Genomic DNA, 25,729 nt, shown 5'->3' on the forward strand with positions numbered 1-25,729 from the left:
CTTGTGGCAGTTGATAGAGCTTAACAATGACTATTTCAAGTATGAATTTAATCGAAATCATTGGAGCCATTTTCGAGAAAATCGCGAAAACCCCTGTTTTTGACAACATTTTCGCCATTTCAGCCGCCATCTTGAATTGCATTTGATCGAAATTGTTCGTGTCAGATCCTTATAGGGGGAGGACCTTAAGTTTCAAATTTCAAGTCATTCCGTTGATTGGGAGATGAGATATCATACACAGATGCACATACACTCATATACACACACACACACACACACACACACACACACACACACACACCAATACCCAAAAACCACTTTTTTGGACTCAGGGGACCTCGAAACGTATAGAAATTTACAAATTGGGGTACCTTATTTTTATTCGGAAAGCAATACTTTCCTTACCTATGGTAATAGGGCAAGGAGAGTAAAAATCAGACTACGGAATTATTCATTATAAATCAGCTGACAAGTGATTACACAGATGTGTGGAGAAGCCAGTCTATTGCTGTATTTCCATAAAGTCTATAGTTTCAATCAGGTACTTGTGGATGAAAATATTGCGTGAGGTCTACTGTTCACAGAACTATCATAGTGAGGTCCACGTTATAATGACAGTGAATAAAGATAGAAGAATAGCGATGCCGATTCTCTGCAATAATTAATCATATTTCTACACTGTCAAAAACATAATTGGCACCGTTGTGGACCTAGAAAAGAATAGTACCACCGGCTTTGTCGAAAGATAGACAAGGATAGCAAAACCAAAGTTGATCAAATACTGTCATTATAACGTGGACCTCACTATAGTATTTAGATTATCTGCAGCTCGGTATGTGGATATTCTTTTAGAAAACTTCATTTCAGCTACATTTTTGACGTATAATTGATCGATCCCTTTAGTCTACACAGAATAGTATGCTTAGAAAAGCATTTCATTAGAGTATCTTTTTCTATATGGTTGGCTAAACTGAAATTTATCACAGTCATCTGGCTTTCATTATTATTTGAAAGTTGAAAGTTAAAGTTTTTGTACTGTAATATTTTGTGTTTTACATCAATTTGAATGTTGATGTAGTGTATCACAGTGTGTTTTTCTCGTTATTTATTTTAAAGAGATATAAGTTTCTTTGATTATTTTCTTGCTAATTTATTAGATTCAATTCAACTTTCATTTTTATAACCATGAGTTCACGTAGGCTTACAATGGGATTGAGAAATGAATATTCGCAGCCTCCTTGTTTGAATCTTTCTAAATTGAGAAAAAGAATTTCATCAAAATCAAGTCTCGAGAATGGTAATAATTTATCGAAGAAAAATCAATCACCATGCGGGTCAAACTTTTCAGGGTGCTCTGGTAAGATTTTGCCTACTCAGGAGTTTTGTGGTAGCCTTTTTATTATAGAATAAAGACTTGCAGATAGTTGAGATTGATTAATTATTTATAAGCATATATTCTATTTGTTATAATTAGTTATATTATAATCTCTATTACTTATAATTATAAGTTATAGAGTTTGTAAGATAGACAATATCTTAAGCTGCTTTTACACCAAAGTTATTAACATAATTTTTATTTCTCCTTTATAAATTCTATGAAATTGAACATACGGTAACTTATCATACACATATGATGAACATAAGTGTTTGTCAAGTTTCGTTAAATGTAATAGAATCTAACTTATGAGGATGGAAAAAACATTTTGTAATAGCTTTGGTGTAAACGCAGCTTAATGATCCCTTGGCCAGATATGAAGATAGAAGTGAGGTAGGATATTACAATATTATTTGCTTTCTTTAAAATCAAAATAATTAATAGAACAAAATTCTCAATCAATAATTTTATAAAAAAACTCTGAAGACTTTTGCTTCTGCGAGTATTGTCAACATAATAAATGCTAGAAGAAAATTCAATTAACTTAACTCTGTTACACAAAAATACAAGTCATTAGGCAGGAATCAAACCAAGCACCTCAACAACTTCGAATACAAACTAATTTTAATGCTCCCATAGTTTATTTCACTTATATTATTCATTTAATAAAACTGTTTTTCATTTTTTAGAAACGGCAGTGATTTCTTTTGGCTGTGATATATCTCCAGATTCTATTCCAAAAAAGAAAAAAGGCCCACTCAAAGGATATGGTGAGACTCTTTTGTCGCAACTCATTATTTTTATGATTCATATGTTTAGATATTCAAATACTATTTTAAAAAAGAAAATAGATCTCCTCAAAGGTTATGTTAACATTTTTCTTCTGTTGAACAACTCATAGAAATGTTATTTCTTTTGTTACTACTTTAAAAACATCCTATATTATATACTACTCCTATCCACATACATCCTGAAAGAAGTGGCAGATATCTTGGATAGCTCACTGCTCTTGCTGGTGAATGCTTGTCTGTCTGAGGACGTTTTCCCGTATTGTCTCAGAGTGTTCAATATACAGTGCCAATTTCTGAGAAATGCTGTCCAGAGGACATTGGAAATTTCCGACCAGTCTCTATTGTGCCAATAATTGGTAAGATCATAGGGACGGCTGGCTATGTTGAGACAGATGACCAAGTTTCTTGAACACAACAATCTGCTTGGAGACATGCAGCTTGGGTTTAGAAGGGGGAGGTTCACCTCGTCAGCTGTGGTTAGTCTTGTGGAAAGGATTAATGAGTCTTTTGAAGGCCAGGGATCAATTGGCCTTGTCCTATGTGACCTGTCAAAGGCATTCGACTGTGTGTCCCAAGATGTCTTGCTCAGGAAGTTGGGCAGATACGGGGTTCAGAGCAGAGCATGGGGTGGGGATGATTGCTGATTACCTCAGAGACAGAAAGCAGGTTGTATCCATCATGAGTGCTGCCTCTGTTAGGGCATGGAGTACCGCAGGGCTCGGTGCTTAGACCATTGTTATTCTTAATAGTGATTAATGACCTGCACCTGAACAACTCCAGGTTGCTCTTTGTCGACGACACCACCATCATGGGACAGGGCAAGAGGCCCCAGGCAGCCAAGAAAAATGCCCATGAGCTTTTCGAAGAGGCCAAGAGTTGGTTCTGCGCAAATAAGCTGAGGTTGAATGAGAGCAAAACTCGGGAGATAATGTGTACTTTGGCCAGATCAGCAGATATTAGTGCAGCTTCTGTCTCTTTGCTTGGATTCAGCGTGGACACCAAATTGTCTTGGGAGCCTCACATTATTGGAGTCTACAAAAAGCTGTCACGAGTAATCTATTTACTTCGTAAAATGAGAGGACTTCTGAGTGTCGACGACTGCTGATGCTGATTTACGCGATGTTCAACTGTCACATCCAGTATAGAATATGGGTGTGGGGACATTCGGCTCATGCAAAGGACATTCTCCTACGCCAAAAGAAAGCACTCCGTGTGATGACGTTTAGCAAGTTTGATGATCATTGCCAGCACATATTCCAACGGTTGGACATTCATACTGTGTATGGACTGTACATATTAGCATCACTACCTCATGTCAAAATACACCTGTCTTCGTTTTCAAGAAGAGAGGAAGTGCACACTCATGACACTCGAGGAAGGAACAACTTGGATGTGCCACGCCGTCGTTTGTCTACGGTCAAGGATTGTTTTCCAGTGCTGGCAATCAGGATGTTCAACTGCCTGCCACGCTCACCTACTGCATTCAGGAACACCCTATCAAGGTGGCTCATTGGGAGGAGCTTCTACTGTTTAGAAGATTTTTGATGTTGACTTTGCTGGTCTGTGACGCCGCCATTCAAGTAAATTGAGTTTTTAAATTTTGACACGATCTATCCAGGGAACCCTGGTCTTGGATCGTGTTATTGGATATAAAACTGAAACAGATCTCCTCAAAGGCCTATGGTAACATACTGATTTATTACTAGAAAAGTATAAGTTAAGTAGAAAAATATTCACTCATTGAAATGTGATGTTTGTACCGCCTCTTTAATATTCGAAAATGATTCCAGGTGATGGCAAAGAACTTATTGAAAACGATGAAAACTCTCCTGATATACAAGCATCAGTATCAAATAGCAGAGTGAATAGCGTTGATCAAGAAACACAAACAGGTACAACGGCTTTACCGTATACATTTATTAATCGTATTATTTAACGCTATCAGGTGCCATTCTAATCAAATCAAATGAAAATTATTCATTTTTTAAATGTAGGGAAAAGGCGTTATAAAATCTAGGCGTCCTAAACACAAATGACTTACTTGTATAGGCTAAAAGAGTTCACCAGAGTCTGTATTTTTTGAACCAGCGGCCTTCCCAGTTGACCGAATACAAAATTTCAGTAATCTATTACAACGCTTCTATTACCACTAATTTGAAAAAAACACATATATAGCACCATGAAAACATACTCTACTGGCTACACGAATCTTACTTCTTGATTTCTGAGTTGTTAGAGAGAAAAATTCTTGTAATTTATTAATCGTTATTAGGTGTTTTAATTAAATGAATAAAGATAAATTAGCTTACAGCTAATTCAATATAATATGATTAACCGGGGTGCCAATATCTTGTTTATAGATATAAATTCATAATTCTATCGCCTGGCTTTGTTGGTCGCTTATTAAATGTAATGAATCATTGAATCTATTTTATTTTCAGTTTCTCTGAACAGTAATTTTTATATTCAACTCGTATTCTATATTCCTTATCATATATTCATCAAGTTTTCATTTTCTCATTAACTCTTCATTTTGTTTCAGATGTTCCAAGTAGGCCTAAAGGTTATGCCAAGAAAATAAAGCTTCTTTTGATATCCTTACTAGGTAAAGTTACTCATCCATTACATTTTTCTATAAATATTTATACAGATATTGGACAAGTTTAGAAATTTTGGCTTTCCTTGTTCGTAAAATAATTTTTTATTCCTTTCTATAAATCTCCATACAGAGGGTTGTCTAGTCTTTACAGTTTGGCTCTTCTTGTCTCACTGTTAAGAATCAAATACCGTAATTGAAAGCTATGTCAAGAAAAATAATGCCGCTCTAAATAAACAATGAGATCCATAAGGAAATTAAACTGACAGAAACTTCGAGTCTGATATCAAGAAGAATTAGAATTATTATTCATTTAATTAAATGGTCTCAACTGTGGTGAAAGCGTTTCTTAAAAACTCAATCACTTATTGACATTTTTAGCAAATAATGAAATTCAAAGAATTATTTATGTTAATGAACTCCTATTTTTTATCATTCAAATTTAAAGTTTTGACTTTTTTTGTGTTTCAGTATTTTTCTGTTGTACTCAAATTGATTTTCTTCAAATTATAGAAGATCTCCATGATGAGTATTTTTCAAGGTATTTTACAATGACTACCCGTATTGACTCCAATTATCATATGATTAATGTGATTGATAATAGTACATACAGATTGGATTTCTTGTTCAATCATTTAGGGCCGGTTTCCGAGCTCGGGATTTAGGTAAGTTCTAGACTTTAAACAAAACAACTGGAGTCAGAAAATTGGCTTTCCAAAACGGGGCGTAGTCGCAGTAAATAGTCGCAGCAAAATAAATCTTTATTTCTCATTTCCTTGACGAAATGAAACATTCCTAAGTAATTCAAAATAGCTGAAACTTTACACTACTTTCTCTTATTTTATTTTGTGTTCAATTCCCTAGTTTTTCGAAATTTAATTTTATGGGTTAATTGCGGACTGCGACTACGCCCCGTTTCAAAAAGCTGATTTTCTGACTGCAGCTGTTTAAAGTCTAGAACTTAGCTGAATCCCGAGCTTGGAAACCGGCCCTTAAAGGTATAGAAAGGTATACAATGTTTTCAATATTTAGTAAATCTATACGAACAGATAATTGTGATATTGTACCCGGCAATGCTCTAGACCAAATTCTCAGTGTCTTAAGACCTTTAAATACTTCTCGTGCTTACTTATTACTTCCTCCTCATGATCTGCTCCTTGGAACAAAAAGCTACTGTTTGGAAAACGTTCTAATATATTCATGTTTATATAAGTCTTAATATGTAAGTCAGTATTCATATTCTAGATAAATTGACCATTATCTTTCTTTTTTTATAATGTGGATACTTGGTTGTGGTACATATCTCTTAATTTACAATTTCAGGTTGAATCCCTCTGAAGCTCTTCTAATTGATAATGGAAATACAGCCGCTCCAACTTTGTTTCTGGAGGATATGGCTCAGTTGCAAGCGAAAGTTGAAACATTGGAGAAGGTAAAATATATTATACAAAATAATGTGAAATTACAAATAAATTTTCTTAAAATATGCAGCAAATAATTAATTTTATTAAGATTATCAAAGGAAATATCAGTAAGATGATATGAGTAACCTTTATAAAGTCCATTATAAAATGATATTCTCATAAAATAAGTTGAAGTGAACTTGTGTTATGCTTAAAAGATAGTGCGAACAATCTATCAAGCCGGTATCGAAACTAACTCAAAAATAATATTTTAAATCACTTTTTTATTTCAGTTGATGTCTATTTATTTATTCAGTTGAAGTTTATTTTAATTCAAGTATCCCTATACATGGAAACGATAGTTTTTGCTTCAAATTTGTTTGGCTAGAATTTCTTCATTCAAGATTCAGAAATGAACGTACGCCATATTAATGTATTTTTATGAGTTGTAGGTGAAGATATTTTAACTGATCCTTTTCTCAGTTATGATGTTTTATAGTTTACAGATTCATTCTGCGTTCTATTCACTAATCTGGCTATTTGTAGTACTGTGAGCCGTGAAGTTAGAGTTACCAGTCTGTTCAATCGAAATCTATTTTATTTCTTTCCATTTTATTTTACTCACCAAACCAAACTAAGCTCACTAACTTGGGCTAAGTTAGGTCTGCTCTCTGAGTTCTTTAACGTTTGAAGAGTCACCCGTAAACTGAGTCGGTAGAAATATTATGCATAGTTATTTACTCTACTAATAGTATGGTATTTATATTGAATATTAATTTCCCACTTGATCCATTGTTGTCTTATTTCTCATGAGATATAATGTATGAATATTGGTTTGTTCTAGGCTCTAGTGCTACTACAACAGCCGAAAGCCATGCAGATCAACAGAGCAGCTGGTAAGTAATGTGGCAGTGGGATATTGAATTAGACGGGGTTTAAAATAGATCAAAATATCTTGAATAATCGGGTTGAAAAAAAATTCATATTGAAATTAGTATCTTGCAAACCCATCAAGCTATAAGGATATTTATCTCTTAGGCTACATATAAGTATGGAATAATTTTTAAAATATCAAGTTTGAATTGGAATATATTGAAACAGAAAAGCTATCCATGAATCTATTGACAAGTTAATAAGTGAAAATTATTTGGAGCATTTGAAATGGAAGGGGAAAAATTTCCCACTATCAGGAAGTGGAAGAACTTGAATTGTTGAACAAAATATTTTGACCAATATGTTCATGATCCATTCAGTTTTAGAACTAATCTCGTAGTCTAGTTTTATTTTCTGTAAATGATAATTAATTTATGTAGGCCTAATTAGATTACGTAATGTGGCTGTTTGGCATACACTAACTGTTTGAGTTATTCAAATCTAAAGTGTAACAGTCACAGTACAAACAATATTAATATTTATGAACAACATCTCGTCAAGAGTTTGACTCATTTACTCAATTACAAACGTTGCGTACTAAAATTTTCTAGTACTTTTTTGTTGACTCAATAAAGGCAATAATCATTCCTTCGTACCTAGCAGCAGCGTACTTACAGCAAATTTGTGTATGTAAATACTTGTTAAAATCTATTTGCAGATAAAATGATTGAGCAGTTGTATGGTCCAATGCCAGACTATGCCTTGGAAGCGACCGGAGGCAGTATCATCGATACTCCAAATACACAAACATACTCTTCATCTGGAACTCTATCAATCTTCGGATTTGATTTTTGGAAAGAAATGGTTTCTCATCCACGTCTCTTAATCAAGGTGAGAAATAATATTAATATTAAAGATTTCTCCACTTTTTGAAAAATCATGGAGTTTACTTAGTACATTCATTTTCATTTTTTGAAGTTCATGATGATGATTATTCAGTCAAGTAAACCGTTATTGACGGTTTCAGGGATTGATTCAACCTGGAGAATGCTGGACATTCAAGGGCACAGTTGGCAGTGTAGTCATTCAACTGTCACTACGTATCAAAGTGTCATCGATCACACTGGAACACTTTCCTGATCACCTTCTACCATCAGGCAGGCCTACACTTTCTGCTCCAAAGATCTTCTCAGTAATAGTAAGTTATTCATAATGTTCTATGACAATAATATCAGTGACACAAACAACATTAATTACAATTTTACCATTGTATTGTAATATTCAAGTTGTTTTTCGGAATAAATAAGCCATAATACTAATCTTCTAATCATGACAAACTGGTAATTTGCAAATAATTAGCCTAATAGCAACGTTTGAAATATAGTAACCGTGTCGAAGATTTTTTTACAAACATATAGTTGACCTATTTTTTGAAATTATTCTATGTAGGGTAAATAACAAACGCAAACCAAGTTGTACTAAGGCAGAAATGAATATTGTTAATAGGTTATTGAAGCTACTGAGAAACAATTTTCAGGTGCCATTTCCATTATAGTGATATTTACTTTCAGTATACTTTATAAATACAATAAATCACTGCTTTCCATCAATTTAAAGTGAATATGACTAAATTGCAATCGATTCTAAGCAGCCCGATCCATATTTGAAACAGATTGCAACTTTATGAAAACAACACTAATCTCGTTCTCACTGGCCAATCGCCATACCAATGTTTGAAAATTACATCATGTATCGCATTAATGGGAATCGTCTTCTGTAGACACGCACGGCTATTATTGTGGTGTGGAGTTTGTTGAACCGCTCTGTTACTGTACAGCTGGCCACTAACGGTGAACGAGCATGCACATACCACATACACATTCGACTTACATTGTTTTGACATTACAGCTATGATCACAGCGAAACGCTTCGAGCAACATTTTTTGATGTTAGGTTTTTGTATTTCCAATTCATGTTCTTTATTTTTTCTTCGTTGCTCTATTCGAGGGTAAATGTTGTATGTAAATGAATAATTAAACAAATATTTTTCAGCCTAGATCTCCCCGGTTCAAACCCGCTCGTCACCAAAAGTTTTTGAACACTCCTTTGTTATCGGATGGGCACGTCAAACTGTCGGTCCCGGCTGAAGTATGACAGTAGTAAGGTCTATTGACGGTTTAAATTATATACTCAGGCGAGGTGGAACTTCCGTCAGGAACTCCCCACCAATAAAAGCCATACGAATATTATATTATCATTACAAATTGTAATTTTCCAGTGGTTTATTGATTATTGTTTTTTTTTATTCTACGTTAGAAGCCTCTCGCTGATTTAGTGTATGTGCATGCACGTTCAACCGTTAGTGGCCAGCCTTAGACAATGTGCTTTCCTTCGCGAGCCTTGATTTTTGCCTGAATTTTATTGCAGTCTATGCAACCATCTTAGGAAACTAGGATTAATTTAGTATGAGAGATTTTATAACGTAAAATCAGACAGGATTCATATGTTTGATATCAGTTAGTACGTATTACAGGCTCAATACTCTGCTAAAGATACGGATAACTTCAATGACTGGGTTTTACTTTGTGAAGCATTTTTTTTAGAATGACAAATTCTCAGTAAGATATTTTATAACGCTCATTTTTTGATTTAACTTACAAATTTTAGATTTTTCTAAAATATTTTTAAGCAATGGAACAAACAACAGTCCTGGTGGGTCGAGACCTTAATTTAGTATAGAACACTTCTTGTAACATTGTAAGATGGTGGCTCATTCTTTATTTCTCAAAAACTTTTATTCTATTTTATACTAGCCTACTACTGTATTTATTTATACTGCAACTTGCAACTATATTTTGTACTACTGGAATAATCCAGTTATTTATAAAATTTCATTGTTTCTAGGCTGTTCCAGATTGTGAAAATTGCAAGCCAAAGCACTTGGGTCTCTTTGAATACAATTTGTTTGGGCCAGCTAGGCAGACATTTATTGTTGGCAGAGAGGTGAGTTAGAAACTACAATAAAACCAGTTTAACACCTACTCACCCAAGACAGACAAGTGGCACAGTCTCTAAGACAGTTCAGTTGAACAGCAGAATATAAAAATCGACTGGTCATGCACTTCATGATAACTGATTGAAACAATACATGATAACTGATTGAAACAATACATGATAACTGATTGAAACAATACATGATAACTGATTGAAACAATACATGATAACTGATTGAAACAATAAAGGCCGGAACACACATAACCGCACCGAGCCTGCGCCGTCGTACGGCCGAGTGTCGGACGTACTACGGCGAGTGAGAAAACAAAGGCTTTCAAACGTGTCGAAACACATACTACCGCACCGCGCCGTCATCAACTAGTTCAGTTTACTTTTTGACGGTGACGGTGCGGCCTCGTGTAACATGGAGAGTGAAAAACTTATTGAAGAGATACGGAATTTTCCAGTTTTGTACGATCAAAGTGATGAGAAATACCACAATGCTGAATACAAGTATTTTTATCATACAAAAATATTCGTAGAACTTAATATTTCATCATCTATGAGACGAGGAAACAAGGTATTAAATTCTCCCTCAATGGATCTTGATTTCCAGGCACTATCCACCCAAGTTCTCTTCCTCCGCCTAATTGATGTTTCCTCTTTTACTTCTTCTAGATTCAAAGCAATCATTGCAAAATCACTGTTCCGAAATTTTGAAAACATAATTGAGATCACAATCAGAGATCAGAACACAGTAGCACAATGTCAAAATCTCATAAAATTTAACACAATTTGAATAGTTTTCTGATCACATTCATAAATCAGAACACAGTAGCACTACAGAACTGTGACACTGCTGCCGCTCGGTTGTCGCACGGAGTACGTGTGTTCTCCTACCACCATCACCGTGGCGCGGGCTTAGCTCGGCCGTAAGTCGGCGCGGGCTCGGTACGATTATGTGTGTCTCGGCCTTGGACGTGAATAACAGGTCGCCCCTTCAGTCAACTTCTTCATTTATTTTAGAAACTGACCACACTGCAGTGCAACAAATGCACTTCCGGAATTTTTTATCTACATTCTGGTTCTCGAATCTTAGTTTTCGGCTTACTTCCATATTATCCATTTCAGAAAGCACGATGACTACAACGCTACTAATTGGATAATAAAGAACCCGAACTCTTCCCTGTGGTATCACCCTCCATATCTCATTCCTGTTGATTAACGTTATTTTGCAACTATAATATAATAGATGTTCGCATGATTTGCAAATAGAACTTTAAACCTGATCATAGAAGCACTGGTTAGATAATTTGAACTTTCAAAAATTGTAAAGGTAGAACAGGCTGCGAAAAGTTTAGATTGATGATTGGTTTGACAGTCACAGAGATGACTATATATACTACTCAACACCCCCTGTGTCCTGTGTTTCTGTATAATAAGGTTCTAATGTGGAAGTAGAAAGAGGACACTGCATGATCAGTACCATAAATCAAAACATTATCATTACATTGCAGTAGTAGTACTACCCTAATATTATCAACCAGGATTAGCTTTATTAATTGAGTGTTCGCGAACTAAGGGTATGATCACATATAGTGAGGTCCACGTTATAATGACAGTATTTGATCAATTTAGGTTTCGCTATCCTTGTCTATTATTCGACAAAGCCGGTGTTACTATCCTTTTCTAGGTCCACAACGATGCCAATTATGTTTTTGACAGTGTAGAAATATAATTAATTAATGCAGAGAATCGGCATCGCTATTCTTCTATCTTTATCCATTGCCATTATAACGTAGACCTCACTATAGGATGCGTGTATGTGCAAGTGCAAGTCAGATCATGCCGAGAAACATAATCTGGAGAGAGAGATTGAAACACGTAAGGACTTGTCTATAGATGCTCACACTGAATTCAACCAGCAAGTGCACAGGTTCAGTGTGAGTGTTCCTATTGCTCTTCCCGGATTTTGTTTCTCATCTGTGCGTGCACTTGCATCTAATGTTGCATATTGATAATACCATCCAATGTGATCATACCCTTAGATTCACACATAGATTATTGTCAAGAAACTAAGAAACGAGTATATACCTAGATTAATAAACCAGCAAGTCTTTTCTACCAAAATATTTTGTCTACTGAAATCGATAAATTGCCAAACTGAATGTGAAAGAACAATGCTTATTTTTCTATTAATCAAGTCATTCTGCATAAGTGTACAGTAGTTTCATATTGATTTCCAAGGGTCTTGCAGATTTGACACCTAATGAGATCGGACTCCACAGAGTTGTTTTGTCAATTGGTGAAGTAGGCTAAAACATCGAATATTGTTCAAGTCAGTTGAAAATAAAGTTATATTTTGTTTCAGCTATTTGAATCCATGCCAGGTGTCAGGATCATCGAAATACACTTTACTGCAAATCATGGAAATCCTGTATTTACCTGTGTTTATCGAGTCAGAATTCATGGAGAACCACACCCAAATTGAAGTTATCATCTACAAGGATCTGCAGAAATCATCTTCAAGAATCTAAAACATCTATTATCTAAAATTATATGTAGCATTTTAGTTTGTAGACTAAATAACAAAGTCACTTTATGAAAATATAACAACTGTTCTCAATCAACTAAATAAGAAACTGTGATAAAGACTTTGTAATAGGAACAGCTACAGTATATCCTACCCTAATTGAAGTCATCATCTACAAGGATCTGCAGAAATCATCTTCAAGAATCTAAAACATCTATTATCTAAAATTATATGTACCATTTTAGTTTGTAGACTAAATAACAAAGTCACTTTATGATAATATAACAAGCTGTTCTCAATCAACTAAATAAGAAACTGTGATAAAGACTTTGTAATAGAACAAATTACCGTATAATACGGTAATATATCAGTGGTTAAATTCTAGATGAAATTGAAGTTTTTGGTGGCATATTTTGGAGGATAGTCAATTACAATACGATTTCAGCTTTCTCCTTTTATCCATCTTGTTTTAAACTCTCTGTTTTATAATAGTTGTAAAAATTATGTTACTTTTTGAACTTTTCAAGTTATAGTATTTAATTTAAAAAATATGTTACTATCTGTGAAACTATAATAATTATCTAATCATTGAAATTGTGAAACTTGTTACAAAAAGAAAAACGGAATAAAAATTATGTTCAAACTATTTTAATGGAGTGAGAATTACTCGAACATTTGAATAAACCCATGTTGAAACACTAAATTAATCATGAGTAGGTAATTCATTATTATGGGTGACTGATTCTGGTTTACTTTACACAATCATCCTTTTTAAAGGCCGATTAAGGTATAATTATGCTGAAGGGAAATTTGTAAAAACATATAACCGCATTTTATATAGGCTGCGATATATTATTGCGAGTTACTATAATGCCAGGAATTTACATTACAATTTACTGGAGAGTACAGAGTTCCTCTCCAATATACCTGTACAGGCCAGATATCACACGTAAGCTACGTTGAACCGGATGAGTAAAACATGTCCAAGCTTGATAAATAATCGCAAGATTGAAAAAATCGCAAGACAACCATTTCTGCCCTCAAAGGTCAGGATGACATGAAACTGATTTTATATATGTCTATTATTATATTTACTTTCAAATTATCTATGACCAATATTTGAGATATAGCCCAGTCAACAAAGTGTTATAGGGGGAAAAGCTTGGAAGACAATTTTTGACCCCGCAGTTCTGTTTAGGGTGGTGAGGAGGTAAACATATCAAAAGTCCCTACCCCCTGTGCTAAGGGGGTGGGGGTGGTTCAAAGGTACCATTTTTTGGTTTCTCGCATATAACTCGAAAATTATGCATTTTACAGACATGACTGTTCTATAAAAAAAGATTAAAGCTCACGTAATTTCCTACAATATTGGTCGAACAACCTTTTCTATATCTCTTCCACTTTTCGAGGTATCCACTCTAAAAGATGTGACAATTTTTGAAAAAAACACATTTTCCTTAAATTTTTTGCTCATAACTTTTTGATTATTTCGATGGGAAAAATCCATGCTGATCATGAGCTTATAGAGCATCAAATTCTCTTTAGTTTGATGTATAATTTTACGCACATCCCCACGACTGTAGCAGCAGCTTCAGTGTTGAGTGTGAGATCTTGTTATGCAAAAATATACCAATTGACAAAGGAATTTGAAGAGAATGTTTTGAACACAATTTTTGACTTCGCAGCTTTGTTGGGACCAGTTAGTGGGTGAACATATCAAAAGTCCTCATCCCTACCCCTTGTGCTAAAATGATGAGGGTGGTTTAAAAGTTTCATTTTTCAATGTTTTGCTCACACGCTCATATCTTGAGAAAAATGCGTTCAACCGACATGACTGAACATTCAAAAATTACACTTTTAAGAGCGTATATTCGAAAACTGTTTGAGATATAACAAATCATCACAGAACGAATATTGTAGAGAATTTATCAAGCTTCTTCATTTCTGAATAGTTAGTCATGTCGGTTGAACGCATTTTTCTCATGATATGAGCGTGTGTGCAAAACATTGAAAAATGCAACTTTTAAACCATGAATAGATATGATCGCCCCCTAACTGGTCCCAACGAAGCTGTGAAGTCAAAAATTGTGTTCAAAACATTCTCTTAAAATAATAACTGAAGATCTCACACTGAACACTGAAGCTGCTGCTACAGTCGTGGGGATGTGCGTAAAATTATAATATTATACATCAAACTAAAGAGAATTTGATGCTCTATAAGCTCATGATCAGCATGAATTTTTCCCATCGATATAATCAAAAAGTTGAAGGAAAATGTGTTTTTTCAAAAATATCCCATCTTTTAGAGCGGATATCTCGAAAAGTGGAAGAGATGTAGAAAACGTTGTTCGAACAATATTGTAGGAAATTACGTGAGCTTTAATTTCTTATTGAACAGTCATGTCTGTAAAGTGTAAAATGCATAATTTTCGAGTTATATGCGAGAAACCAAAAAATGGTACATTTGAGCCCCCTTAACACAGGGGGTAGGGGTGGGGACTTTTGATAAGTTTACCTCCTCATCACCCTAAACAGAACTGCGGGGTCAAAAATTGTCTTCCAAACTTTTCCCTCTATATCCTTTTTTGAGCATTCATTGCCTGGACTAATTAGGTATTCTCAGCAAATGAGAAAGTTATGATATTCAACTCAGTCGGCAATCAATTAACACATTATAACAGGAAATAACATAATAATCAAGCAATTCCCTTATCCAGAAAATCATTTCCATTTTAGGAGCATTTTTATTCCACTCACCATGATTTATAAATAAGGTTCTCTTTAATTCAAGTGTAGAAAACACTGACTTGGCAAAAAAAGAACAGAAAATGACTCTTGATGTGATGACTGAACATGCAGATATACAAAGTTCTTTCATTTGCACTGAATATTGAATGAATTAATTGAAACTTTGTACATTAATTTCTCAAAATTATTAAATTAATAAGTGGGAGTCCGATCTCACGATGAGTCAAATCTGCAATACCCTTAGACATCTGAAAATCAAATCAACTGCTCATGCGCCACCAACCTCATTGCCATTCACCTTCAAACCCTCTGTACCACGGAAAATATAAACTATCACTCCCTAAATGTCCACTTTGACATTTCAAGTGAAAACTTAAAAAAGCTATATTTTTACGGTTGTTACATTAAAACACTTAAATAAGAGTATTGTTTGGAATCAAAGTAAACAAAAAATATAGAATTACCTTGATAAACTGCAATTCTCCACCAGGAACTAACTTGGTACTTTTGGATTTTGATTCCGGATGTAATAAATGGTAGAGGGAAATCGCCCAGGTCGCATCTTCCAACCTGCAACGTGGAAAATAATTCAAATTTAGGAGTGAATAAAACTGAACAAAAACAATATTTTATGATAGAATACACAATAAAATAATAACAACCCAGTGCTACAAAGATGACCAGGACTTGTTTGCGTTTATTTATTTTAGTACTTAATTGATAATTGACGATCATCATCTAATTTACTCATGAATCAATTAAGAATTGGAGAGTTGGTTAGTTATATAAAGGATGAATTCATTGAAAGTGATACTTTTATACAGGCCGAAGCTTTATATTGTCTACTTCTACGGCTGTACTCATAACAAACAGAGAATGTTCTTTCAAACTTGGATTAACATTTTTTTGTTATCGAGAGAACAACGAAAAAGATAATGTTCAGTGAAGTATAGAGAGGATATTGAGAAGTATAATGTTTTCAATTTTTTGTATGGAAAGGTTGATTCTTAATGAGAAACGCACTTTATACTATCAACTCAAAAAAAATCTACCTGTCTACCCCCAATACTGCAACTCAACAAGAGTATTAAAAAATGTTCATGTGTTAAATAGACTCTTAAATATTAATCTAATAATATAAAGAATGTATAACAGTCGACTAAATTAATACAAACAATATAAAAACTTGTAGTACCCTTTTATTAAAAACTTTAAAATATTTTAACGACTAGTTTCGACCATTGGTCATTTCATTCCAACTTGAAAATGGCCAATGGTCGAAACTAGTCGTTAAAATATTTTAAAGTTTTTAATAAAAGGGTACTACAAGTTTTTATATTGTTTGTATTAATTTGAATAAAGTAGAGGCCATACAAGTGAAGTGATTTTATGAAACAGACGACTAATATATAAATTTGAAGAATGTTAAATATTATCTGTTTAGTAGATTACTGGAATCCGTTAAACAATAATAGTGCACCTTTAATACAGAACAGTGATGTATAATGCAAATATAAGCTTAGTTAAAATATATTCCATGAAACGTTCATTAAGTTGTCTGATGAAGTTGTTCATTAAGTTGTCTAAAGATCTCGATAAAATTGCAACTCTTCATTATTGTGATCTACAAGCGAATTATTGGTTTATTATACTGTCATGGATAGTGACAAGCACCATATCGCCAATAGTCATACAATAAAGAGAAAACAACATAGTGACACAAAACACAACAACTTTGTACATAATAAAACAATTTTGTACATCACAACACAAATAACAAAATAACAAATAACCTATATCTAAGACCATACAACATTTATAACTAATGCAACGTATTCAATTGTCGAAGATACTTTGCCACTCATAAAAACATTTCTCTAATAGCCAACATTTTAGATTAGTCTTAAAGGAGTTTAGGGTTTGGGCAGCTTTAATATTCTGGGGTAAACAGTTAAACACTTTTTTGCCAATGTAATTTGGGTTGTGCTCATAAAACCCTGTCCTGTGCTGTTCAACTCTGACTAAGCCCCTGTATCTTGTATTGTGTTGATGAACATCCACACCTGTCAGCCAATCATCTTTCATTTTATAAGCAAAGATTCCCAGATGGTACTAATAGAGACTAGGAACCGTCAAAATTCTATTATCGAATAGCAATCTACATGAGAAACGGTGTGGCTTATTAAATATGATTCTTAAGACTCTCTTTTGGGCACGGAAGATAGAGGCAGAGAATCTTGATCCTCCCCACAGCAATATCCCATAAGACACTAATGACTCATAATATCCATAGTAAGCAGAGATCACTGCCTCATGAACTAATATCCTCCTGAGCCTGGACATTGCATAAAATTAATAATGAAATTAATAAAATCTGGTGTGGTACACTCACACAACTTTCCTTGCTTATTGAACTGTAAGCCTCATTCTTAAACGAGAATAATTTAGGGGAATAACATAATGAAGAATGGCGGCAACATAAATTTGAAACTACGATCAGACTACTGTATATGTGTATTATTGTTTTCAGAGTACTTTTTCCTTTGTGTAAATTGTAAAATTCGATGATTTTTTTCAAAAGTCGTCGAAATAGCTGTTCTACAGATGAAATATCTCGACTATGTGTTATTTTTATAAACTGCTCTACCTACCTACCTCATGCACGAGAAGGAGGTTACAAAGTCCATTCCTCAAGAATGGGGTGGACCCCCCATTAGTTTCCCAGGAAAGAAACTTATGCCAGTTGATAGAGCTGATAAATACAGGGTATGAATTTGAAAAAAAAAATCGGTCAAGTCATTTTTGAGAAAATCGTGAAAAACATGGTTTTTAGTAATTATTCGCCATTTTTCTTAAGAATATTACGGAACTCCAGCAATTTTCACAGAAATGAGACTCATGTCAGCTGATCGGGCTTATAAATAGCTATCCATGGTATAAATTTGAAGAAAATCGTTAGAGCCGTTTTCGAGAAAACCGTGAAAAACATGTTTTTTCAGTAATTATCCGCCATTTTGAATTGAATTTTATTGTATTTCTTATTGTTGGATCCTCATGGTATAAGGACCTTAAGTTTGAATGTCAATCGGTTGATTAGGAATGGAGTTATCGTGTTCACAGACATACACATACAAACAACACCCAAATATCATGTTTTTGGACTCAGGGGGCCTTGAAATGTATAGAAAACTTGAAATTAGGGTACCTTAATTTTTTTTGGAAAGCAATACTTTCCTTACCTATGGTAGTAGGGCAAGGAAAGTAATAACAATAATTGGAAGTTTTCAATGCTAATAGATTGAATGTGGACTAGCTCCTTCACTGAATACTGATCGCGAAGCTAGTGGAGTTCCAAATATAATCCTCAATGATGTTTACTTCTATACCCACAAGTTTGTGGGTCTGAAAATTATTTTCCACTTGTTTGGCTAAGTTGTTGAGATCTCAGATCAATTCTATTTGCAATTCAAACCATGTAAGAAAGTACTAACCTGTCAGTTTGTAGGTTTTCTACCAATAAGTCATCAATTGATCGATTGGTCACTAGATGAAACATGAACGGACCGTAATGTCTTGTCGATCTCATTGATTCGTATGCCTGTGCTTCGTCTATTTTGTCATACACTGCTTCGGTGATTCGCAAGTATTCTGGGTCATCAGGCTCGAATTGGGCACAAGCAAGATCTAGCAAAAATTCATATTGCTGCTCTTCGCATAGCCTCTGCAACAATAAAATTCTATAGTGATTACAACGCAACATTCTAAAATCTATCAACCTAATCAAGTTGTCAAGATTTGAAGTTTTCCTAATTCTACTCTTTCATCAAATTTCAATTTTATTATTGACCAAGAAATTCATATCTACACTAGGAACTTTTTCAACCAGTGACTTCAAGTTGAAGAATGAAAAATGTTCAATACGCAAAATATTGAAGTTCAAATCACACATCACACGAAAATCGAGATCATACTCATCATAAAAAATATTCTAGTGAGCGAAGAAAACTCATCATCTCTAAAACAAAAATTCATCTTTCAAGAGCTCATCACCATTGAAAAACAAAAGGAATTACATATTGTAATGCAGCCGATTATTAGCCATGAATTATCGCAATCCGAGAGACCTCATTTTTTAAAATACCATCGTCGACACTTTTAACTTTTAAAAAAATGGCGTCTCTCGGATTGTGAAATTTCATGGAAAATAATAGGCTACATTACAATATGCATAAAATAAAAGTGATATTTGAAAAAAATGAATCTAATGACTAATTAAATTACGAAAATGCTTTGAAATACTTGCCATCAAGTTCTCATGTTTGAACAGAGTTGGTGGATTCATCTTTCTGCCTTCTTTCGGAAAATAGACTTGGTTGATTCTGAATCGCTCGTCCCAATTGGCTTTTCGCAAACGGCCGTTTGGCTCTCGGATCACAATCATTCTTTTCTGCAATCATAATTATTATGAATGAAGGATGTGTTGTAGTAGATCCTATGTTATACAGAACGTTAGGTTTTCAACATTGATATGTATTTGAACCAAGCTTATGCTTCGTATAAAAATAAGTTTCGTTCATGAATAAAACGATGGTAGATGAAACTAAGAAAGTTGTCTACCCTATATTATTTTTCTTATATAATATATATGACAGTACTTTTTACTTTTATAATTACATTAGAAGTATATAATTCTCTATTTATTAAACAAAGAATAATTCTTAGAACAAATCACTTACCACATCACTTTTTCCAAAAGTAATGTCAGTAAATACTATGTTTGATCTTTCGAATCCAGCTAAATTGGAATCTTCAGCTATTACTTCATCAATTTCTTTTCGTGGTGGTAGAACCGGCGGCATTTGCAATTTTTCTTCAGCTCTTGCATCAGCCTTTCTGCGTTCCTTAAACATAATTTCAGGCGTGAAAAGAATAAATGCTGATTTTAACAAGTATAAATGGTTTAGTTCATAAATAATTAAATATTCCAGCTATCAATAATAGTATAAATGAATGTGTACCGGTACCGATACACAGCGAACAAGAAGCCACTCATGAGAATGGAAAAATCTTCAATAAAAAAGAAATTGATAATATGAGCTTTTTCAGATTGTTTGATAATTTTTTTCATAAATTTATGATATTGTTCAAGATTGAGAGATTATGACCATTGATTTGGTAAAATTTACATACCTCCTCTAGTTGTTCGGTAGTCATAAACTTGTACTCAGGAGGCTCCAATCTGAGTCCAAGTTTTCGTTTCCTGAATACCTTCTGCAAATCTGGCCGAGTTAATTTTTTCACTAATGCTAGTATTTCAGGTTCATAAAAACGTCGTTTGATGTCGTGATCAATGCTACCTGCAAATACAGAAAATTGTCAATTTTCTTAACATAATTCGACATTGATTAACGGAGACTAGAAAATTCGATAAAAATGCGGGAGTAATTTATTTTATTGGTAGTGAATTGTAGTAAGATTAACACCTACAGTAGGTATTACTTGATAGTGATATTGTCATTTAGTTCAGGATTCAGTAGTATCCATCCATGACCAGCATTTACTGAATAGATTGTTTTTTGACAATAAATTCCATTTTCTCGACTTTTCGGAGTATTGCCTAGTGTACTTGAGTTTAATTACTAAAAACTTCTTCCCCAAAGAGATCTTCTTCTCAGGTTTATACAGAGTGATATTGGTGTTACCATTTTTGTATTGAATTATTCAATGAATAGAAAACAAACCTGACCCTCTTGAACTCTTACTCGATGAACATAGATGTTTTCTGTATATATGAACACTGGCTGAGGGATGAAGAGTCTGTGTTTTATAGTGACGTATACAATTTTAGTATGGCTTGTGCCCACTACAGAAACCCACATATAAATGGCGTCTCCGCAATATATCCAAGTAATACTTTGATATACAAAATAATTCGTGTGACTAGTTTTTTTGATGAACTGGCTCTAGAGATTGCTGCATTGGAACTGCTTGAATCTTCTATAACAGTTGTAAAATTGCAAACTACATGAATTTTTCAAGACTAGTTTTTTATGAACTGGCTCTACAGATTGCTGCTTGGAACTGCTTGACTCTTTCTATAACAGTTGTAAAGTTGTAACCTAGATGAATTTTTCAAGAAATTTGAAATCAGACAGAGTTTTGAGATTAGACACAAAAAATGTGAATGAGACACAATTTTTCAATGAGATTTACTGTCGTACCAGAGTCTTGGGGGAGGTACCACAACACCCTAGACTCAGTCAAAAACGAAAAGCTGAAGTATCAAGTAGTACATTTTCAAACACAAAACACAATCGATTCGATTTCCCGATCCCAGGACCGTGAGGAAAACAAACATTGGAAGTAATAACCGACGCGGATGCACAACCAATTAGTTATGCAGCGGCGAAAACGAAATAAAATATTGATGAGTCTCGTTGCAGGTTGGGTCGTAAAGCCAACCTAACTTGAGTGGACTGATTGGTGTGAGAAGCAGAATTTGATAAAATAACTAAAACTTGTCTAGTTCTTACACCACAGACCCAACAAAGTGCCAAATTGAAATTACGACTGTTATTTAAATCGTAATTGACTCTGGAAGCTAGAATGTTTGAAAAGAATTGTAATTGTAAACCTGAAAATGTAATAGTTCTAAATTTGATACCTGTGATAATGATTTTTCTAAATAAAGACAAAGTTGTACAGAAAAAATGACTGATTTTATTTTGCCTTTTTGTCATAGGCTTGGAACACTTCACAAACGAACAAAGAGTTTTTATCGAACAAGAGTTGGTTTATTTTCAATAGCTGAATTGAGCATTTTAATAGCCCTGAAATAACATATTTAGAAATTCAATAGATGAGCAATTGTCTGTGAATTCACTTTCACTGATTCCTTAGATTATTGTTCCTGAGAAAATGAGTGACAAAAAGGCTAGAGATATTATACAGTATTGATGATTAGAATCAACCATGGATCATCAATAAATTCAAATTAAATCTCAACCGATCATAACAATACTTAGTATGACGTGAGAGGGCACCAGAAGCAACTTGGCTAATGTGCAGAACAGAGCAAGAGACAGCTGTACTGTCTGATTAGAAATGATTGATAATTAGTGTTAAAACTTTGTAAATTCCTAAAAAATTATTCATACAGAATTACTAAATGTGACTTCAAATACTTGAAGTGGCAAAATTGTTGCACAACAGGCTTTCCAATGTTGTGGTAAAAGGAGAAAGAGACTCATAAAAAAGGGTAAGTGGAAGTTTCAATTTAACAAATAAGTAGCAATTTAAAAAATAAAATAAAATATGAATGTTAGAAATACCTCTGTGTAAAATGGGCCAAAGAATAAGTCTAAAAATATTGAAAGTGACAAACTCATCTGATAAGCAATCGTTGCAAGTCAGGCCATCTAACTTGTTCCCAGGAGGGCGCGTGACCACATGAGACACACACCAGTGACTCGGACCTGGACAGGCGGCAGGGCACCTTGGATGCAATCAGTGCGAGAAAAGGAGACCAATGAGGAGGGCACCAAAGACCGATGAAGCAGGGCTCCGATGACCAATGAGAAGAGCGCCGAAGACCGATGAAGCAGGACTCCGATGACCGATGAGAAGAGCGCCGAAGACCGATGAAGCAGGACTCCGACGACCGATGAGAAGAGCGCCGAAAACCGATGAATGACCTCATAGCGGATATACAGGATCCATGGTGGACCGACACACGAAATTTGTATTTGTGGGGGGGGATGGCAGGGTGCCAGAGTTCATAATATATGCAAAATATGAGATAATGGTTGCAGTTGGCACAAACTAGAATCGTCCATAACGATGGTGAAAACAATTTGAATTGATTTGATACAGTTGAAATAATTTGATACACAAAGTTCTGAGCACACTTGAGAAACCAGATCACTGGATGCACACAGAGGTTGCATATGGGCAAGAATCGCACACAGGCGAGAACAGAGTTCATGAAACTTGAAATTGGCAGCAAGGCTACTTTTCTGATTGGTTGAGAATGGGACTGGGTTAGTACACCCACAAGATCTAGAATCTTGGAAATAGTCAAACGACAAGAGTGGCGGATCTTCAATCCTGATGCTCAGAGTGGCGGACACGGTGTCCTGATGCAGAGGTAGTCAAACAACAAGCAATATTGTGGCCTACAAGTAGTGACTTGTAACCGAACCAATCAGACAAAGTGTCAAAAGAGAAAAAATTGAACTTACATTTAAATACTCACAAATACAATTTTTCAGTGTTCATAATAATTTATGATGGTAGAAAAAATTTGAATTTTGATGATAGAGTTCATGGAAAATTAGTTTTGCATTTTTGAAGTTGAACACGAAATGACGCAGAGCTACTAGGTTAGCTTTTGGAATGATGAAGATATTTTGATAAGAAAAAATCCCACAAAGAAACTTATTTGCACAGAATGACAAGGAGAACTTGGAACACTTTAAAACATTACTATTAAAACATTAAATTATTATATATTAAAACATTTTATTTCAACAAAGAACACTTTAAAACATTAATTTTAGGTGAAATGATAAAATTGTTACATATTTGAAGAAATAAAAGGGAGAAGCCTCAAAGGGGCAAACTGACTTGAAAAAGAGAACAAGCGGAAGTGAAAATCGATTGAAGCAACAATGGGAGATCAAGGTGGTGAAAATAAAAATGACACATAACCAATGCAAAATGGCTCAAATAATTGCAGAATATGACGAAAACTGCAATATAAATTACTATAGTGAGAACCACGTCATGACAGTATTTGATCAACTTTGGTTTTGCTATCCTTGTTTATCATTCGACATAGCCGATGGTAATATCCTTTTCTAGGTCCACAACGATGCCAATTATGTTTTTGACAGTGTAGAAATATAATTAATTGATGCAGAGAATCGGCATCGCTATTCTTGTATCTTTATCTACTGCCATTATAACGTGGACCTCACTATAGAACAATGAAACGAATAAAATACATCAGAAAATCACATTTAAATAATACAAAATTAGAAGTAGGCAAAGTGAGCGAACAACTAGCGTCAGAGCAGACAACTTACAAGCTATAGGAGCTTGACGCCAGAATGCAAAAACCCAAGTCTGTATGACTGAGTTTTTACAATATTTTAAAAAATTCAAAGACACTCAAGACGTGTAAAGACAATCCTACAAGCTAGAATGACTTGGTCATGTTATTTTCTCAGCACGTCCTAGACTCGGTTGTGTGTCGAGTTGGACTGGATGCGTTTAGATTTAACGTAAACTGGCCTTTTCACTCCCTAAATGGAGTCAATATAGTGCATCTTTTAAATTCAGTAATTTATCAATAAACTTTTATTATTTCTGTTGACTGGAAACGTAGTCTACACTCTACAATATAATAATAATATCGAGTGACCTGGCTCAGGTCTGGTGTCAGTGTTCAGATTGCAAATGATCAATTTCAGGGCCTCTGACATGACCTAAAGACTGCTTTTTAGACAGCCGGGACCGACAATGACGTTTCCATCAAAAACACTTTACAGAGAGCAACTACTTAGCAAATTCGAGAAGAGCTCATTTGGGCTAAAGTGGTGTAAGACTATTCAAATTGATCATAAAGGTCTCAAAAACCTTGATAAATACCGGCAGCTATATCAGATGAACTAATGGTACCGATGGTCAAAGATTGAAACTACTAAATTACAGGAGTGAATTTATTCATAAATAATATATTATACCATAGAATATGAATATAAACATAAACTATGCTAATAGTAAACAAGTATAAATGCAAAACAATATAATAGTAGGCTATAAACTACTACTAACCAGTTCTTGAATCACAAAGTCCTCTAACATTTAGAGAATTGGATAATTGGTTCAGTCGTGTTGATGTTCCAATTTGTTTGAAAAGCGTGATATAATGAGGTATTTTTATCATTTTAGAAGAACAAATAAAATATTAGCAGACCAATATCAAAAATTGTGATATCTTCAACTTCAACATAACCTCACTTAATCAAAATCCTCGGAAGTCGGAGCATCTGAATTCGGAACTCGGAACAAGACCAGAATCCAGTAGCTAAAAATCCAAACCGGGTACAATTCAACCACTGCTTACTCAACTCAGTAAGTAGGCGATGATTCAACCAACCTTCAGTGCTCCAGAAGGCGTTTTTTCAACTACTGTATTATAATAATAATTCTGAAATGTTTCTCAAAAATAATGTTTATAGTTAACCTCACGAAAATAGCCCAAAGGGTTTTGGAACAGAAAATATTACAGATCGGTGCAACGTTGTTGCCAAATAAGAGTTTATCAACTTTGTCAACAACTGTGTTGGAGAACTCGCTCATGAACTGTTATATCGATCTTTATAATCCGTAACTTGTAATTCTGAAGAATTG

At 34.3% G+C, this 25,729-nt stretch overlaps 2 protein-coding genes across 2 annotated transcripts; one reads left to right on the plus strand and one right to left on the minus strand.

The window, feature by feature from the left end:
- The first annotated feature begins 1,001 nt into the window (after positions 1 to 1,001).
- On the plus strand, positions 1,002 to 13,203 carry LOC111054415 (SUN domain-containing protein 5). The gene is made up of 11 exons (XM_022341453.2): positions 1,002 to 1,357; positions 2,065 to 2,145; positions 3,957 to 4,058; positions 4,709 to 4,771; positions 5,234 to 5,303; positions 6,086 to 6,194; positions 7,010 to 7,061; positions 7,757 to 7,929; positions 8,066 to 8,236; positions 9,943 to 10,041; positions 12,404 to 13,203. The coding sequence occupies exons 1-11, from the start codon at positions 1,186 to 1,188 to the stop codon at positions 12,521 to 12,523; spliced, it is 1,212 nt and encodes a 403-aa protein (XP_022197145.2). The 5' UTR covers positions 1,002 to 1,185; the 3' UTR covers positions 12,524 to 13,203.
- Positions 13,204 to 13,508: 305 nt separating this feature from the next.
- Positions 13,509 to 25,366, minus strand: LOC111054416 (28S ribosomal protein S22, mitochondrial). Its single transcript, XM_039422723.1, has 7 exons — positions 25,151 to 25,366; positions 20,504 to 20,670; positions 20,050 to 20,214; positions 19,617 to 19,760; positions 18,805 to 19,034; positions 15,778 to 15,883; positions 13,509 to 13,553 (listed from the first exon to the last, which is right to left on the minus strand). The coding sequence occupies exons 1-7, from the start codon at positions 25,260 to 25,262 to the stop codon at positions 13,509 to 13,511; spliced, it is 969 nt and encodes a 322-aa protein (XP_039278657.1). The 5' UTR covers positions 25,263 to 25,366.
- Between the last annotated feature and the right edge of the window lie 363 nt (positions 25,367 to 25,729).

Source organism: Nilaparvata lugens, chromosome 3 (genome assembly GCF_014356525.2).
Source record: "Nilaparvata lugens isolate BPH chromosome 3, ASM1435652v1, whole genome shotgun sequence".
NCBI lineage: Eukaryota > Metazoa > Arthropoda > Insecta > Hemiptera > Delphacidae > Nilaparvata > Nilaparvata lugens.

What these genes read in the sequence shown, in the direction of transcription:
- LOC111054416 (XM_039422723.1), bottom strand. Translation starts at nt 25,262, where the DNA reads ATGATAAAAATACCTCATTATATCACGCTTTTCAAACAAATTGGAACA. An exon ending in CTACCGAACAACTAGAGGAG is followed by an intron (nt 20,215 to 20,503) that starts GTATGTAAATTT and finishes ATTATGTTTAAG; the next exon opens with GAACGCAGAAAGGCTGATGC. An exon ending in CTTTTGGAAAAAGTGATGTG is followed by an intron (nt 19,761 to 20,049) that starts GTAAGTGATTTG and finishes TTATGATTGCAG; the next exon opens with AAAAGAATGATTGTGATCCG.
- LOC111054415 (XM_022341453.2), top strand. Translation starts at nt 1,186, where the DNA reads ATGAGTTCACGTAGGCTTACAATGGGATTGAGAAATGAATATTCGCAG. An exon ending in CATGATGAGTATTTTTCAAG is followed by an intron (nt 5,304 to 6,085) that starts GTATTTTACAAT and finishes TTACAATTTCAG; the next exon opens with GTTGAATCCCTCTGAAGCTC. An exon ending in GCAGATCAACAGAGCAGCTG is followed by an intron (nt 7,062 to 7,756) that starts GTAAGTAATGTG and finishes ATCTATTTGCAG; the next exon opens with ATAAAATGATTGAGCAGTTG.